Source organism: Paralichthys olivaceus, chromosome 4, assembly GCF_024713975.1.
Source record: "Paralichthys olivaceus isolate ysfri-2021 chromosome 4, ASM2471397v2, whole genome shotgun sequence".
Lineage (NCBI taxonomy): Eukaryota > Metazoa > Chordata > Actinopteri > Pleuronectiformes > Paralichthyidae > Paralichthys > Paralichthys olivaceus.
The window spans coordinates 27,980,190-27,996,894 of NC_091096.1; the positions used below are offsets into that span (position 1 = coordinate 27,980,190).

Below are 16,705 nucleotides of genomic sequence, written 5' to 3' on the forward strand. Positions count from 1 at the left end.
CATGCAACCACCAGCACTCTCACCTGAGGACCTCTTATCTTGGAGCCATGTTCACTACTACTACTGCACATGTTGGACCATGAGGGAGGTAGGAGTGCCCGGAGGGACCAACGCGCCCTTGGAAGACCATGCCAACATCCAGGTGGTGATTCCCGGGCTGGATTCAAGCCAATGACCAGAGACTGTGACTCCACCCCCCCTTTATTTCCTTTTGTTCCCCTATATATATTTTTTCTCCACTCACCCCAACCAGTCCTGGCAGAGGCCGTTGATAGGTACATGTAGGGAAAGTAGATTTAGTTCTCATGGCCAATGTGTTTGATGTGCAAGTGCTGCCAAATATATACAGAATACATCCTTGCTGGCCCATCCACTGCGGACAGAGAGGGGGATCCCCTCCGTCTCCTGTTTATAATGCATGAAAATCCAACTTAACTGATTAAAGCTTTTGACAAGACCAGTTGATGCAGTCGTATTTTTTATTATATATAAAAATATATTTTTATTTCTCGCCGGAGTAGTCCTGGTTTGGGGAGATTATTACAGCTGGAGGTGCAGCGTGCAGGGAGAAGAGGCATGATAACCTGTGTTATGTTATTGCTCATAGTTGTTTTAGCTTTATGGTGTATTTAGTGTTAGTCGTTCAGTTTTGATTGCTTTTTTGTCATAGGGTTAAATATTAAAAACCTATGTTGGAGCTAGTGAAATAGGAAGTATATTCTGGGGATGTATAGTACGAGACCTGAAGAGGTCTTTCTGAGCTTGCTCCACAGAGCGCTGTGTGAGCTTGGGGTTCAGGGTTTTTTTTTTTTTTTTTTTTGTCATCAAGAAATTAAAGCATTTCTTGATGATTTTAGCCTTTCTGATCCCTGGCGGTTCTTGTATCCTACAGGAAGAGAATACTCCTTCTTTTCCCATGTCCACTACACTTACACTCGAATTGATTATTTTTTTATAGATAATAAATTCATCTCAAACCTTAAGTCATGTAAATACGAAAGTATTGTTATTTCTGATCACGCTCCCCTGGTTCTGGTACTAGCTTTTCCAGATGCTGACTATACAAGGAGACACCGGAGACTAAATCCATTGTTACTCTCCGACGAGAGCTTTCTCTCACACATCTCTACACATATTAAAACTTTTTTAAGCATCAATAGAACACCTGATGTGTCTAATAAAACAATTTGGGAAGCTATGAAAGCGTACTTAGGAGGAGAAATTATATCATTCTCAGCATATAAAAACAAGTGCTCAAAGCAGAAACAGACTGACATTGCTAATCAGATTTTAAACATAGATAAACAACATGTAAATTCACCTTCACCTGATCTGTACAAGGAGCGCTTGAAACTTCAGGCCGAATTTAACGTTCTTTCCTCTCATGAAGTCGAAAGTCTCTTACTTCGGAGTAAAAGTAACTATTATGAGCACGGTGGAAAAACTGGCAAACTCCTGGCTACTCAGCTGCGTGGGTTGAGAATGAACCAACTTATTGCTGGAGTACAGACTGATAATGGATGTATAACATCTGACCAGAAAGAGATTAATGACAAGTTTAGAACTTTCTACTCAAATTTATACTCTTCAGATTGTACAGCAGACTTGAATATTATGGAAAACTTCTTTAATAACCTTGACTCACCGTCCCTTTCTCAAGACCTGAGAAATAACCTGGATGCGCCCATCACCCAGGAGGAAATTTCAGCAGCTATATCTTCTATGCAATCAGGTTAATCCCCTGGCCCAGATGGGCTTCCATCAAATTTCTTTTAAAAAAATTCTGCTGATCTAGCCCCCGTCCTGTGCTCAGTGTTCTCTGATTCCTTAAACTCAGGTGCACTCCCTCCCTCGTTCAATCAGGCCTGTATCTCCTTGTTGCTGAAAAAAGGCAAAGACCCACTAGATTGTGCTTCATACAGACCGATTTCATTGCTAAACACGGATGTAAAGATCCTCGCCAAAGTTTTGGCCCACAGACTGGAGGATATCCTTCCTTCTGTAATATCGCCAGATCAAACTGGTTTTATTAAAGGACGCCATTCGTTTTACAATATTCGTCGGCTATTTAATATTCTGTACTCCCCCAAACATGTGGATTCAGAGTGCCTTGCCTCTATGGATGCTGAGAAGGCATTTGATATAGTAGAGTGGAACTATCTTTTTTTTTACACTTGGAAAATTTGGTTTCGGTTCTGTCTTTTTGTCCTGGATCAAAACATTGTATAAATGTCCTTCAGCCACTGTTTTGACCAATAGTCATTACTCTGAATACTTTGATTTACACCGTGGGACCCGGCAGGGTCGCCCACTAAGCCCACTCCTTTTCGCAATTGCCATTGAGCCTCTTGCAATTGCCTTACGTAGCAATGGGCAGGTACAGGGAATATGGAGGGGAGGAGTCGAACATAAAGTCTTGCTGTATGCAGGCGACCTACTTCTGTTTGCTTCAAAACCAACCACTTCTCTACCAGAAGCCCTCACGATCTTAGATAATTTCAGTCAATTTAAATAAAAGCGAACTATTCCCAATTAATAAAGAAGCTCTTAAACTTAACTATACCCATCTCCCATTAAGGTGGTGAAAGATCAATTTAATTACCTCGGAATTTGTGTCACCAGAGAATTCAAAAACTTGTTTAAATCAAATTTTCTCACTTTATTTGATCAGGCAAAACAGATTTTGTCTCTGTCCCTTATTGGAAGAATAAACTCGATTAAAATGACATTGCTTCCAAAGTTCCTCTACTTGTTTCAATGTCTTCCCGTTCTCATCCCCAAATAATTTTTTAGAGCCCTTGACTCATTATTGATATTTTACATTTGGAATGGTAAACACCCTCGGCTGGGGAAAGCATTTCTCCAAAGATCCAAGCAGGCAGGGGGAATGGCTCTGCCTAATTTCCAGTACTACTACTGGGCAGTGAATATTGGGTGTTTGTTATTTTGGAGACATTTCCATCTCGAACCCACTTCCCCGGCCTGGGTTACAATGGAGGTCTGTGCCAGTAACCCTGTTTCCTTACCTGCCCTCTTAGGTGCCGCACTTCCACTTGCTTCGGATATTCCCAAGAGCAACCCAGTAGTTAAACACTCCCTGTTAATCTGGGGCCAATTTAGGAAAAGTTTTGGACTACAGCTTTTTTCACTTAAAAGCCCAATTGCTGCTAACCATCTATTTGCTCCTTCAATGGCTGATGGCGCATTCAATATTTGGCACAGAAAAGGTTTGAGATGCTTTGAAGATCTATACATTGATAATTGTTTTGCGAGCTTTTCTCAACTAACAGAAACTTTTTGGCATTGCCAAAACCCACTTTTTTAGATTTTTACAAATTAGGACTTTTACACAGCGCTTAACGACCCAATTTCCTTATAAACCCCCAGTTACCCCTGTTGATATTCAATTCAATTCAATTTTATTTATATAGCGCCAAATCATAATTTACATTATCTCAAGGCACTTTACATTTAAAGGTCAAGACCTTAAAACAATATGAACATAGAGAAACCCAACAGTTCCCACAATGAGCAAGCACAGGCGACTGTGGAGAGGAAAAACTCCCTCATTAACAGGGAGAAACCTCTGGCAGAACCAGGCTCAATGTGGGCGGTCATCTGCCTCGACCGGTTGGGGTGAGGAAAGAAAAGTAAGGGGGGAGGAAAGGAGAGATGGGTGGAGAGCGGGGGAGAGAAGAGAGAGATGAGGTGGAGAGAGAAAGACCGGTAACAATTTGGCACCATCAAAATCAAGGCTAACCATAACAATAACAATGTATAGATCTACAACATGACTAGATATATAAATAAATTGCTAAGTTCTTGTAATAAATTAAGACAATGGTGATGGTGGTCGTTGTGGTCCTGTAGTCCCGGTGCCGGAGTTATCTGAAACGAGATAGAGAGAAGAGCCAGAGGGACTATGGGAGGACAAAGTGACACTTTGACATGATGACATGTTAAAACTAACAAATAAATAAATAAACAGGTGTGGGGGGGCAGAGAGACAGAGGGAAGTGAAGAAGTGCTCAGTGCATGATGGGAGTTCCCCCAGCAGTCTAAACCTATAGCAGCACAACTAAGGGATGGTTCAGGACTCACCTGATCCAGCCCTAACTATAGGCTTTGTCAAAGAGGAAGGTTTTTAGTTTTACTTTAAATGCTGAGACAGTGTCTGCCTCCCGAACCCAGAGTGGGAGCTGGTTCCACAGGAGAGGAGCCTGATAGCTAAATGTTCTACCTCCTGCTCTACTCTTACAGACTCTTGGAACCACTAGAGAGCCTGTGTTTTGGGAATGAATTGATCTACTCGGATAATAAGGTATTATCAGCTCTTTGATATATGAGGGGGCGTGATTGTTGAGGGCTTTAAAGGTGAGGAGCAGGATCTTGAATTCTATTCTAAATTTTACCGGGAGCCAATGTAAGGAAGCTAAGACAGGAGTGATATGATCTCTCCTTCTAGTTCCTGTCAGCACTCGTGCTGCAGCATTTTGGACCAACTGGAGACTTTTAACAGTCTTCATGGAGCATCCTCTTAATAGAGAGTTGCAGTAATCTAATCTAGAGGTTACAAATGCGTGGACTAGTTTTTCAGCATCCTGCTTAGACAGGATGTTTCTAATTTTGTTAATATTGCGCAGATGGAAGAAAGCCGTCCTAGACACTAGTTTAATATGGGGGTCAAATGACATGTCTTGGTCGAACAACACTCCAAGGTTCCTCACAGTGGAGCTGGAAGCCAGACTGACACCATCCAAAGTGACTATCTGGTCAGACAGTGTTTCTCTGAGATGTTTAGGGCCAATTACAACAACCTCAGTTTTGTCTGAGTTTAAAAGTAGAAAATTTTGGGTCATCCAGGCCTTGATATCTTTGAGACATTCCTGAAGTTGAACTAGGCGATTAGATTCATCATGCTTCATGGAAATGAACAATTAGGTGTCGTCTGCATAGCAGTGGAATTGTATGTGGTGCTGTCTGATAATGTTGCCTAAGGGGAGCATATATAGGGTGAAGAGTATTGGTCCAAGGACAGAACCTTGTGGAACTCCATGATTAACTTGCATGTGCATGGAGGAGTCATTGTTAACATTTACAAATTGGAATCTATCTGATAAATATGATTTAAACCAGTGTAGTGCTGTTCCTTTAATTCCTATATGTTGTTCTAATCTCTGTAGCAGAATCTTATGATCTATTGTGTCGAAGGCTGCACTAAGGTCCAACAAGACGAGGACAGAGACAAGTCCATCATCTGATGCCATAAGAAGGTCATTAGTGACTTTCAATAGTGCTGTTTCTGTGCTGTGATAGGTTCTAAATCCTGACTGAAATTTTTCCAATAAACCGTTACTATCTAAGTAATAACACAACTGGTTAGCAACACCTTTATCTAGGATTTTGGAAATGAAGGGCAGGTTGGATATGGGTCTATAGTTAGCTAAAACCTCTGGATCAAGCGTAGGCTTTTTAAGCAGAGGTTTAATAACGGCTACCTTAAAAGCCTGTGGTACGTAGCCGGTTAGCAAAGACATATTAATCTGATCTAAAATGGAACTGTCAATTAGGGGGAGGACTTCTTTAAAAAGTCTAGTTGGAACAGAGTCCAGCTGACAAGTAGTTGGTTTAGATGATGAAACTAACGAGGTCAGTTCAGGAAGATCAATAGAGTAAAATTTGTTTAGACATAAATCTGGTGCTATGGTTTCAGGACCAGACAATGAATCAGTGTTATTCACTGGGAGGAGGTGGTGGATTTTATCCCTGATGGTTGTAATTTTATTAGTGAAGAAGCTCATGAAGTCATTGCTTCTCAGATCTAGAGGAATAGATGGGTCAGTAGAGGTGTGACTTTCTGTCAGCCTGGCTACAGTGCTGAAGAGGAACCTGGGGTTGTTCCTATTTTCTTCTATTAGTAATGAATAATACGAGGTTTGGGCATTTCTAAGTGCTTTTTTTGTAATTTATAAGGCTATTCTTCCAGGCTAGGTGGAAGTCTTGGCGATTGGTGGAGCGCCACTTCCTTTCTAGCTTCCGCGATGTCTGTTTTAGAACGCGCGTTTGGGAATTATACCAGGGGAGCAGTTCTTTAAATTTGTGAACAGTTTTGTCAGATAAACATCGACTGTAATAGACTTTCCGTCCAGAATTGACATAATTAACAATTCTGAATTCAAATTTAAGTAAAAAATGGTCAGACAGAAGCGGGTTCTGTTGGAATATTGTTATATTTTCTATGTCAATGCCATATGTCAGGACAAGATCAAGAGTGTGATTCAGGCAGTGGGTCGGTTGATTCACATGTTGAGTGAAACCAATCGAGTCTATTATTGATTTAAATGCTGAACTAAAGCTGTCATTGGCAACATCTACATGAATATTGAAATCACCGGCTATAATGATTTGATCTGTTTTAAGGACTAGTTCTGATAAAAATTCAGAGAATTCAGATAGGAATTCAGAGTAAGGGGCGGGTGGACAATAAATGATGACTGTATTAATTGGTTTATGTGACGTCAGGCTTGGGTGGACGAGGCTGGTTCTAAGATTTTCGAAAGAGTTATAACTCTCTTTTGGTCGGGGGTTGATAGATAGATCAGATTTAAAGATTGCTGCAACCCCTCCACCTCTGCCTGTGTTCCGAGGAATGTGAGTGTTAGAGTGGGTTGGGGGCGTCGCTTCATTTAAACCTACATATTCTCCGTCTTGTAGCCAAGTTTCGGTTAAGCATAATAAATCTATTTGATGATCAGTAATGAGATCATTTATGAGTAAAGATTTTGAATTTAGTGACCTGATATTTAATAAAGCGCATTTTATAGTTATGTTTTTAGCTGATGGTTTGGCTGTGTTAATTTTGACTAAGTTTGAGTGTATCACCCCTCTCCTGTGTACTTTTGATTTAAAGAAATTAGGTGGTCGGGTGGCAGACACAGTTTCTATAGGACATTGTGATGGTGACTGTTTGAATAGAGGCGCAGAGAAGCGTGTAAGACTGCGACTCTGCCTCCTGGTCTCAACTCTGGATTGTCACGGTGTGGACATTCTAACAAATGTCGTCATGTTTCTAGATATGAGAGCTACTCCATCCCAAGTGGGATGAATACAGTCTCTCCTAATCAGACCAGGTTTCCCCCAAAAAGTTTTCCAATTGTTAACGAAGTCCACGTTGTTATCTGGACACCACCTCGACAGCCAGCGGTGAAAGGATGACGTGCGGCTAAACGTGTCATCGCTGGAAACATTAGGCAGGGGTCCAGAGAAAATTACGGAGTCCGACATTGTCTTTGCATATGTACACACCGAATCAATATTGATTTTTGTGATCTCCGACTGACGTAGTCGGAGGTCATTACTGCCGACGTGAATAATAATCTTACTGTATTTACGCTTACCCTTAGCCAGCAGTTTTAAATAGGACTCTACGTCGCCCGCTCTGGCCCCGTATACATACATACCACAGTTAAATACATTTAACTGTGGTCGCTGGTGTCGCTAACTTCACGTTCCTTAGAATAGAGTCGCTAATAACCAGAGTTTGTTTCTCAGCGGGTGTGTCGCTGAGTGGGGAAAATTTATTTGACACGTGAACGGGTTGGTGGTGAACCTGGGGCTTCGGTTTAGGGCTACGCTTCTTGTTTCGCACAGTCACCCAACCCACCTGTCTTCCCGGCTGCTCGGGAACTGCTGGGGGGGCTGGAGAAGCTACAGCTATGTGGCTCGCACCGGCTACTGGGGACTGTCTAACTACATCGCTACACGATCTACTCTCCATGGTACTCTAAAAGGCTCATCCTCGCCTCCATCCTGGCAAATAAGCTACATTTAACACATGTATCGTTATCGCTAAAGCAGGCAGAAGGGTGACTGAACATCAAACACACTGAGCAGGAGAGAGCAGGGGAGTGAGAGGGAGAAGCCATCGTTAGCTGCTAATGCTAAATTGCTTTAGCTAACGGGTAGTGTGTAGCTCACAGTGGTTTTATCAACGAGTCGCTGAGACAAGGGGGTGTACGAGCGACAAGTCAAGATAGCACAACTATGAAAGCAACTCAGAATTAGCGTAAATGATTAGGATGTGAAAGGGTACAGTGAGAGACGAAGAGGAGAAGAGACCGATACAACACACAGTAGCTAACACCGGAAGTGACACAATACGCTCACCGCAATACGTCAGCACGTCAGCCATTTCTTTCTGTTAACCCCACCTCTAAAGGTATCTTGTCCAATCTATATAACCTTATTTCCAAACTGCACTGCTCTTCAGTGGCAACTTTAAGAACTGCTTGGGAGCAAGACCTAAATTACACCTTTACAGAGGACACATGGGACTCGGTGCTTGATCGGATACACTCCTCTTCTATGTGTTCTTGACATGCACTTTTACAATTTAAAGTAGTGCATCGAATCCACATATCAAAAACCAAATTAGCGCGAATGTATCCTGATGTCGACCCTACATGTGATAAATGTAAAGGCGCACCTGCCTCACTCTACCACATGTATTGGACATGTCCCTCTTTAGGTAACTTTTGGACATTGGTTTTCCATGCGTTATCAGATATCCTCCATCATCGAATTGAGCCCAATCCCTTGACTGGTATTTTTGGCATTGCTCCAGATTTGAACTTACATAAAGCTATGCTCAACTTTCTTGCTTTTGCCTCTTTACTAGCCCGACGAGCTATTTCACTTAAGTGGAAGGACCCAGCTCCTCCTTGCTGTTCACATTGGCTCAGAGACATGATATCCTGCATGAATCTAGAGAAGATTAGATACACTATTCGGGGATCAGAAAACAAATTCTACAGAATATGGCGCCCCTTCTTGGTATTTTATGATAACCTTCAACAATAATTTTTGAGTAGCCCCCCCCCTTTTATTTTTTTTTTTTTAAATGTTTTAAATGTTTATTATCTATTTTATTTATGTATCTATTTTTCATGTATTTCACCTTTTTTTGGTGGTGTCTGTGCTGTGCTTTTTTCAGTTATTAAATGTATTAATCTTTTATCTTTCCAAGCGTGGTTGTAATTTTTTTATTTTTTATTATTATTATTATTATTCTGTCTATTTACATTTTTTTGTCAGTAGATGTTTAAGTATGTCCATGTCCGGATGTTTTGACAAGGGATTGTTTTGTGTTATGGATGTTGTACGAAAAATCTAAAAAACTTTTTTCCTGTGCATTGATTGTCTTATATGTATTTTATCATTAATAAAAAGACCATTGAAAGAAAAGTAGTTTGTAAAGAATTGTTTTGCTGTATTGAGAGACCTGCCTGAGATTAACAGATAATTTACTCAAGCTGAAAAGTGCACCACCAGTGATGATGATTCTCAGACTGAGTGAGGTTGTGACGATATGTAATTACTTGCCATAAAGTCCTTTTTTATGAAGTTACAACTAATTAAACACATTCCTGCACATGCCTAAACATGTTTAAACACATTAGCAGCAGTGTTCAAACATTGTAAGTGAAAGAAGTTTGACTTCTGACCCAGCTCCGAAAGCTGCCTGAAATGGACCACACTAAATGTCTGATTACTAGCAGCCAGTTTGTGCTAGGGTGGAAAGCTGATATTGTTGGGAAGAGGAGAGTCTAATCTTTAATTTGGTGTATAAAGGCAAAATTAAGCAAAATTTTTCTACTTGTCAGCGCCAGTGTACCAGGCGATGTACGAGTTCTTACCCCTTTTGCAAAATAACTTCCGCAAAATCCCACCCCCCCAACCAAACTCCACTCCCCGCCCGCTCTCCGCTTCCCCAACGGGCGCTGACCTTCGGGGACGTGTGCATTTATCAGACCCGTGGTGCCCTGGCTGCTTTGGTGACACTAGATGACCTCGAACTGATCGCTGGCCCTCGTGGTGGCGACGTCTCATTCGAATGTCTGCCCTATCAACTTTCAATGGTACTTTTTGTGCCTACAATGACCACAGGTAAAGGGGATTCAGGGTTCGATTCCGGAGAGGGAGTCTGAGATAAATTATTATTAAATTATTGATGACCATATACGACAAAGAATGACATAATGTGCCACACTCACGGCTGATGAAGGGCTGGATGCTGAGGGTCAATGAATTGTGTGAGATGTGTCAAATCTGTTGGTTATTATTTTTGTTCATTATCATATGTAAACAAATGGAGGCAAGATTTTTAAAATATATTTTGCATTGAAGAAATAATTGTCTGCATTCAGATTGAGCTCTATATCATCAAATCAGTAATGATTGGATGACTAATGTGAATAACAAAGACATAAATATTACATTAAAAAATCCTTTTAGCCCAGTATTAAGTGGAACATAGTAAATTAAGTTAAATGGAAACAGTCAAACACATATGCAGAAGCATTGACAATTGTATTGATTTAATATACACACATACAAATATTAATAATATGCATTTTCATTAATATTTTATGCCAGTGACAGTATTCGACCAACACTCACAAAGCACTGCTCAATAGCCATGAATCTATGAATGAAATTAAAATATGAAACCTTTATTTGCAGTGTCAAATCACATTGAACACACAACAATACAATGCTTAATCACAGAATGTCAGTGCCTGTGTTGTGCATCAATAGCTCTCACACACTAAAATCACATAGATCAACATGTAAATATACATCCTCTCAATTATTTCGCATCAGTTTTAGAAACCAGCCAGCATCAAGGTCCACACTTTCCTGACACACAAACACACACACACATTTTTTACAAACACGAATCCAAACATGCTGCAGAAATGCACAATTCCCCATGCTCTCAGTGACACACAATGCAAAAATTAGTTTGCAAAAATGTACCCACTTTCCGGTGATGGTAAAGTAGTTGACTACAGCTGCTCTACAGTGTTTTCCATTTTCATTATTTTATTTTCATCCTACTACATTTATTTTATAATGCTTGTGCTGTTAAGATTTCACACTATGTGCTTACTGACACATAGACTTATATTTTGTTGATGCTTATGTACATATCTACATACTTAATTTAACACTTCATAGCATATTTCATTTATTCCCTCAAGCATATCACACATTATCTAATGGATGTGAAATCCTTGATTGATTTTCTTCATTTGGTCTAGAGACTAACCTCAGTCTCAGACAGGGATCACTGTAGCTATCAGTGCAACATGTGTATAGCAGGCGCCTAGCTCAGGATTTGTGTATGCTCCGCAGTGATGTGCATCATATAGAAGTCAACCTGATAAACCCCCAGGGGCCGCCATGTTGTGCAGTTATAAAAATTGCCATGGAAACGGTTGCTTCTTAAAATCTTCTTTGATGATTGATGAGGGGCCAACCATCAAAGGGATTGCTGGCCTGCAAATCCTTATCAAATCCAATCAAAGAACCAAAAACTCTAGACATTAAAGGATATTTCTTTGGTCCTCTGAACTAGCAAACATAAATAACAAGTTCCCTTGCTTCAAGTTATTAGCTTGTGAAAATAACAGACCGTCAACTGAGAAGACCACAGTCCTCATTAGTGAAGACAACAATCCTGCCTACGGAGACAACCGCTGATTTGTTCAGTAAAAGTTCATCAAGAAGACACTGCTCTCATAACTACAAATCCCCCTTTACCAAAATGGACATCCTGGTAAGAATTTTTTTTTTTTTAGAAATGTATGTTCAGGTTCAGGTCTTTTAATAATGAATTCCATGTTTCCATTTTTCAGACATGTGGAACAATGCAGTCTGAGATTAAGGCTTTGAAAGAGAAGCTCAAACTGAATGATGAGCTTCTGATAAGGGAGCAGGAGAAAATGACAGCTCGCTCTAAAGCCCACATTGGTGTCCTGGCTGAACTAGCTGTACAGAGCAACAAGGTGAAGGCTCTGGAAGAGAAGCTCAAACAGTACGATGAGCTTCTGATGAGGGAGAAGGAGAAAATGACAGCTCACTCTAAAGCCCACAATGGCAAACTGGCTGAACTGGCTGTACAGAGCAACAAGGTGAAGGCTCTGGAAGAGAAGCTCAAACAGAACGATGAGCTTCTGATGAGGGAGAAGGAGAAAATGACAGCTCACTCTAAAGCCCACAATGGCAAACTGGCTGTTCAAAGCAACAAGGTGAAGGCTCTGGAAGTGGACAATGTGGCTCTGAAGGAGAAGGTGGCCCTTTTGAAAAGGGATTTGAGCAGGGTTGAGCTTGTGGTGACAGAGATGGAGGAAAGGCAAGCTCACAGCCAAAAGATTGACTCCATGGACAAGGAGACTCAAACCAGCGATCTGCTTCAGGATGAGAATAATGCTCTTCAAGAAGAGCTGATGAAGCTCAGAGCTTCTTATCATGAGGTCTGTCTGAATCAGACTACCAACCAGGAGAAGTTCGACACTGAGCTCCAGGAGGAGAAGCAGGAAAAGAACGTTCTCCAAGAAGAGCTGATGAAGCTCAAAGCTTCTTACAATGTGGTCTGCCACTGTCATAAAGCTGAAGTTTCCAGTCGGGAGCTCACTGGAGAGAATAAGGATGATGTCACTGAGGAGAAGTCTCTCTCCAGTGTTCTCCCTGAGAAACCAAAGAAGACTTCACTCTGGAAGAGAATCCGCCACGCTCTGGGGTTGAGAAAACCACAGTGTTGGAAGTAGTCAGCAGCGCCCATCCAACAGCACCTGAGCTGACCTTACCCAGTGTTGTAATGTAACGAAGTACAAATACTTCTTTACATTTCTACTTACCCCGTCCAACCTGAAGAAGCACATCGAGATAGGTTAAATACATTTTCATTCAATGAAGCCATAATGTCATGTTGGGACCTGGTATCTGTGAACCATAGTTGGGCCTACATGTGTAGTCAAAAGCCTGACCGCATGTCTCCTTTGCTCTGGAGACAAAGGAGAGCTTCCAGAACTCAGTCTCCCAGGGTGCTTCATCTTCACATATAGGTGGTAAAACTGCTCCTGAAGACAACTCTCAACCACTATTGGTCACTGTGTGCCCCATGACCCATGAGGTCACAAGGCCAATATAAGCCGAGTTTCCTAGCTCTCTTCTCTGTTCTGCCTCTTCCCCTGCTGACCGCTCCTGGTGGAGTAGGTTCTGGCCCTGCTCTCCCAGCCAGGGAGACTTCCTCCCTACACAAGCTCCTCAACTTCCAGCAGGCCTGCCTGGAGCAGACTGCTAAAACATTCCAAAGGCAGTGACGCGAGAGCCTGCCTAAGAACTTCAGCACAATTGGCCACGACACAAGGTCTGACCAGCAGATGCACAACAGGAGCCACCAACCAACAAGACCACTTCCATCGACTTCAAACAGCACATCCAAAAAGGACCTTTCCCTCTTTTTCATGGACGGGTAACACAACTGGGCTCTATTATTACGCTAGGCTAAGCAAAGGACTGTTTAGTCCTATTTCTATTTCATGTGATGTTTATAAGTTTGAATTGTGTTGTTGTGATATTTGGTAATATGTTATTTGAAAGTTAATGTTAGTTCTGTTATACTGATCAGTTTCTTTGCATGCATCTAACTACTTTCTTTAACCTGGCACCAACACCTCACACACTCATTTCCACAAACTTAACACATACATGTGATCTCAGCCACATGGTCTCACAACTCCATCTTCATTAATGTTGCATAAGTGTGAATTTTGCCAACCTCTACACTGTCAAGAACTCCATATCCTTCAACTTTGCTAGCTATTGATGTGGTAATTTTGGTTATAGTTATTTATTTAATTATTAATCAGAGTTCCAAATTTGTAGTCAGTAAGACTTATTTCTTAAATTGGCTATCTTTTCCCTTCCTTTGAAGGGTGGTGCCCCGATTTATCCTTTATCAGTAATATTTCTCTGATAGCCACATTTATTGAATGCCCAAAAGCACACCATTTAATGGTGCCCCGCATGAAGGAAAGTACATAATCGTAACCCGCGCAAGGGAAAGTACATAATCACAACATTTTTGGTGCTCTGTGTGAGGCAAAGTCATGAATAATAACATTATTTTGACTCCTCGTGGAGCACAGCACAACAGTCAACGTTATTTAAGTGATCGCTGCTGATGACGGGCTCTCCATCTCCTCTTTAGTCGCATCCATTTTTTTTGCCTAAATATGGATTTATCCTCACCCAAAAGGCAGAGCATATTCTCCAGTCCCTGCAAAGGCTTTGTTCTCACATGTGAACTGGTCAACGCACCCCTCCAGCCAGCCACGTCAGATGAAGATTCAGAGAGACTGCATGGAGAGGACACTGTGATGGGAGAATCTCCAAGAGTAGTCACACCACTGGGGCTGTGAGGTGGCCACCTTTTGTGTTTTCCTCCTGTGGATGACTGCTCTTCAGGGTAGGACAATTTCTCTTCCAGGAGTCTTTGGAGCTATTATATATGGATTGTTGGACAGAGCTGGAATTAGTGATACTGTGGCTTAATTGTTCATTTCTTCTTTGTTCCACAGGCACAGCAGCAGTGCAGCACGGCTAATCTCCAATTGGGACATGATGTTGCAACTTATCACCTAACTAATACTATTTCCAATAATGTGACTATGCCACGGAAATAATTCAGAAAAGAAAGGAGTACGCGGGAATTAAGAAAGTTTTAAAATAGAGAGGAATCCGTTTCTAGACACCTATGGCCAGAATGAGGATACACTGGGACACCGGCCCATGGCCATGGCAACAGGTAGGAAACAAAGAGGACACCGCAACACGAGCAAAACATAAACTACAGAAATACAGAGGAATGGACAAATAAAGTATGTAAGTGCATCTAAATGAAGAAGTAAGTGAAAGATAACACATGTTAGACACTGAAGACAAATAGTCTAAGAGATTGTATATAGGTCTTCAGTCTTCACTGTTAGGACTGATCGGACGCTGTATGTGTGAGCTATAATGATCACTTCATTCCCAAAACACAGGCTCTCTAGTGGTTCCAAGAGTCTGTAAGAGTAGAGCAGGAGGTCGAACTTTTAGCTATCAGGCTCCTCTCCTATGGAACCAGCTCCCAATCTGGGTTCGGGAGGCAGACACTGTCCCAGCATTTAAAGTAAAACTAAAAACCTTCCTCTTTGACAAAGCCTATAGTTAGGGCTGGATCAGGTGAGTCCTGAACCATCCCTTAGTTGTGCTGCTATAGGTTTAAACTGCTGGGGGAACTCCCATTATGCACTGAGCACTTCATCACTTCCCTCTGTCTCTCTGTCTCTCTGCCCCCCCACACCTGTTTATTTATTTATTTATTTATTTTAACATGTCATCATGTCAAAGTGTCACTTTGTCCTCCCATAGTCCCTCTGGCTCTTCTCTCTCTCTCGTTTCAGATAACTCTGGCACCGGGACTGCAGGACAACAACGACTACCATCACCATTGTTATCATTAATTACAATAACTCAGTAATTCATTAATATATATAATCCTGTTGTAGATCACTACATTGTTATTGTTATCTCTCTCTTCTCTCCCCCGCTTTCCACCCATCTCTCCTTTCCTCCCCCCTTACGTTTCTTTCCTCACCCCAACCGGTCGAGGCAGATGACCGCCCACATTGAGCCTGGTTCTGCCAGAGGTTTCTCCCTGTTAATGAGGGAGTTTTTCCTCCCCACAGTGCTTGCTCATTGTTGGAACTGTTGGGTTTCTCTACGTTAATATTGTTTCAAGGTTTTGACTTTTAAATGTAAAGTGCCTTGAGATAATGTAAAATATGAATTGGCGCTATATAAAAAAAATTGAATTGAATTGAATTAATGAGACAGATGCTCAAGAGAATCTGGATAACAAGAATGGACCTCACTAAGGAGGGGCCCCCATATTTCATCTGAATTTCCCCTCAACCCACGGGGGAAACGTGGGGGGCAAGTGCCTACTGTTGTATTCTTAGTTCGATTTTTCTTTTTATTGCTGAGTTGCTCAATGTTCTTTTGGCTATTGTTTGTTCTCATGGTATATAATATATATATATATATATATATATATATATAAATATATCATGGAGTATAATGCCATTTTCCAAAGCTATAAATGAACAGCATATCGTTAGTGTCGTTAAATGTTAATGGGTTAAATAATCCAATTAAAAGGACTAAGATAATTTTGAAAATGAGAAAACTTAAGGCTCAAGTTATCTTCATGCAGGAAACACACCTTTCCCAGGAAGAGCATGAAAAGCTGAAGAAATTTGGTTTTAGAAACACCTATTACAGTACTTGTAAACAAAGCAACAAAAGAGGTGTGGCAATACTTATACAAAACTCAACTAAATTTGAATGTCTAAAAGAAATCAAGGATACAGAAGGACGATATATTATAGTGAAGGGGAAACTACAGGAAGAGACGGTTACGTTAATTAATGTATATGCCCCTCCAGAGAGTACTAAACAATTCTTTAAATCATTATTCCCAGTCATGGCCTTAAAATCTGAAGGTATAGTGATATGTGCTGGTGATTTTAATATGATAATGGATCATAGGGTAGACACAACAAGTATAAAAAGAAATAAGACACATATATCTAAATTTGTAAACATGTCGTTGAAGGAACATGGACTGGTTGATGTATGGCGTGAACTGCATCCGAAGGAAAAAGACTATACACATTACTCTACTTTATATAACACCCCTCGCCCGGGGAGTAACTCAATGTAGAACCGCCACTGCCCTTAAGGAAGGTGGATTGCCACCCTCGTGTAATGAAGCAATCATATCTGTAATCCCCAAGGAGGGTAAAGACGCAGA

The 16,705-nt window shown here is 41.2% G+C and overlaps 1 protein-coding gene across 1 annotated transcript; it reads left to right on the forward strand.

Annotated features, from left to right (window-relative positions):
• The first annotated feature begins 11,696 nt into the window (after window positions 1-11,696).
• On the forward strand, window positions 11,697-16,078 carry LOC138407365 (golgin subfamily A member 6-like protein 22). The gene is made up of 3 exons (XM_069522864.1): window positions 11,697-13,318; window positions 14,105-14,314; window positions 14,427-16,078. Exon 1 carries the CDS (start codon window positions 11,712-11,714, stop codon window positions 12,609-12,611), a length of 900 nt encoding a protein of 299 aa, XP_069378965.1. The 5' UTR covers window positions 11,697-11,711; the 3' UTR covers window positions 12,612-13,318; window positions 14,105-14,314; window positions 14,427-16,078.
• Window positions 16,079-16,705: the final 627 nt, after the last annotated feature.

Excerpts from the sequence above, each read along its gene's own strand:
- LOC138407365 (XM_069522864.1), top strand. The coding sequence starts at position 11,712 with ATGCAGTCTGAGATTAAGGCTTTGAAAGAGAAGCTCAAACTGAATGAT.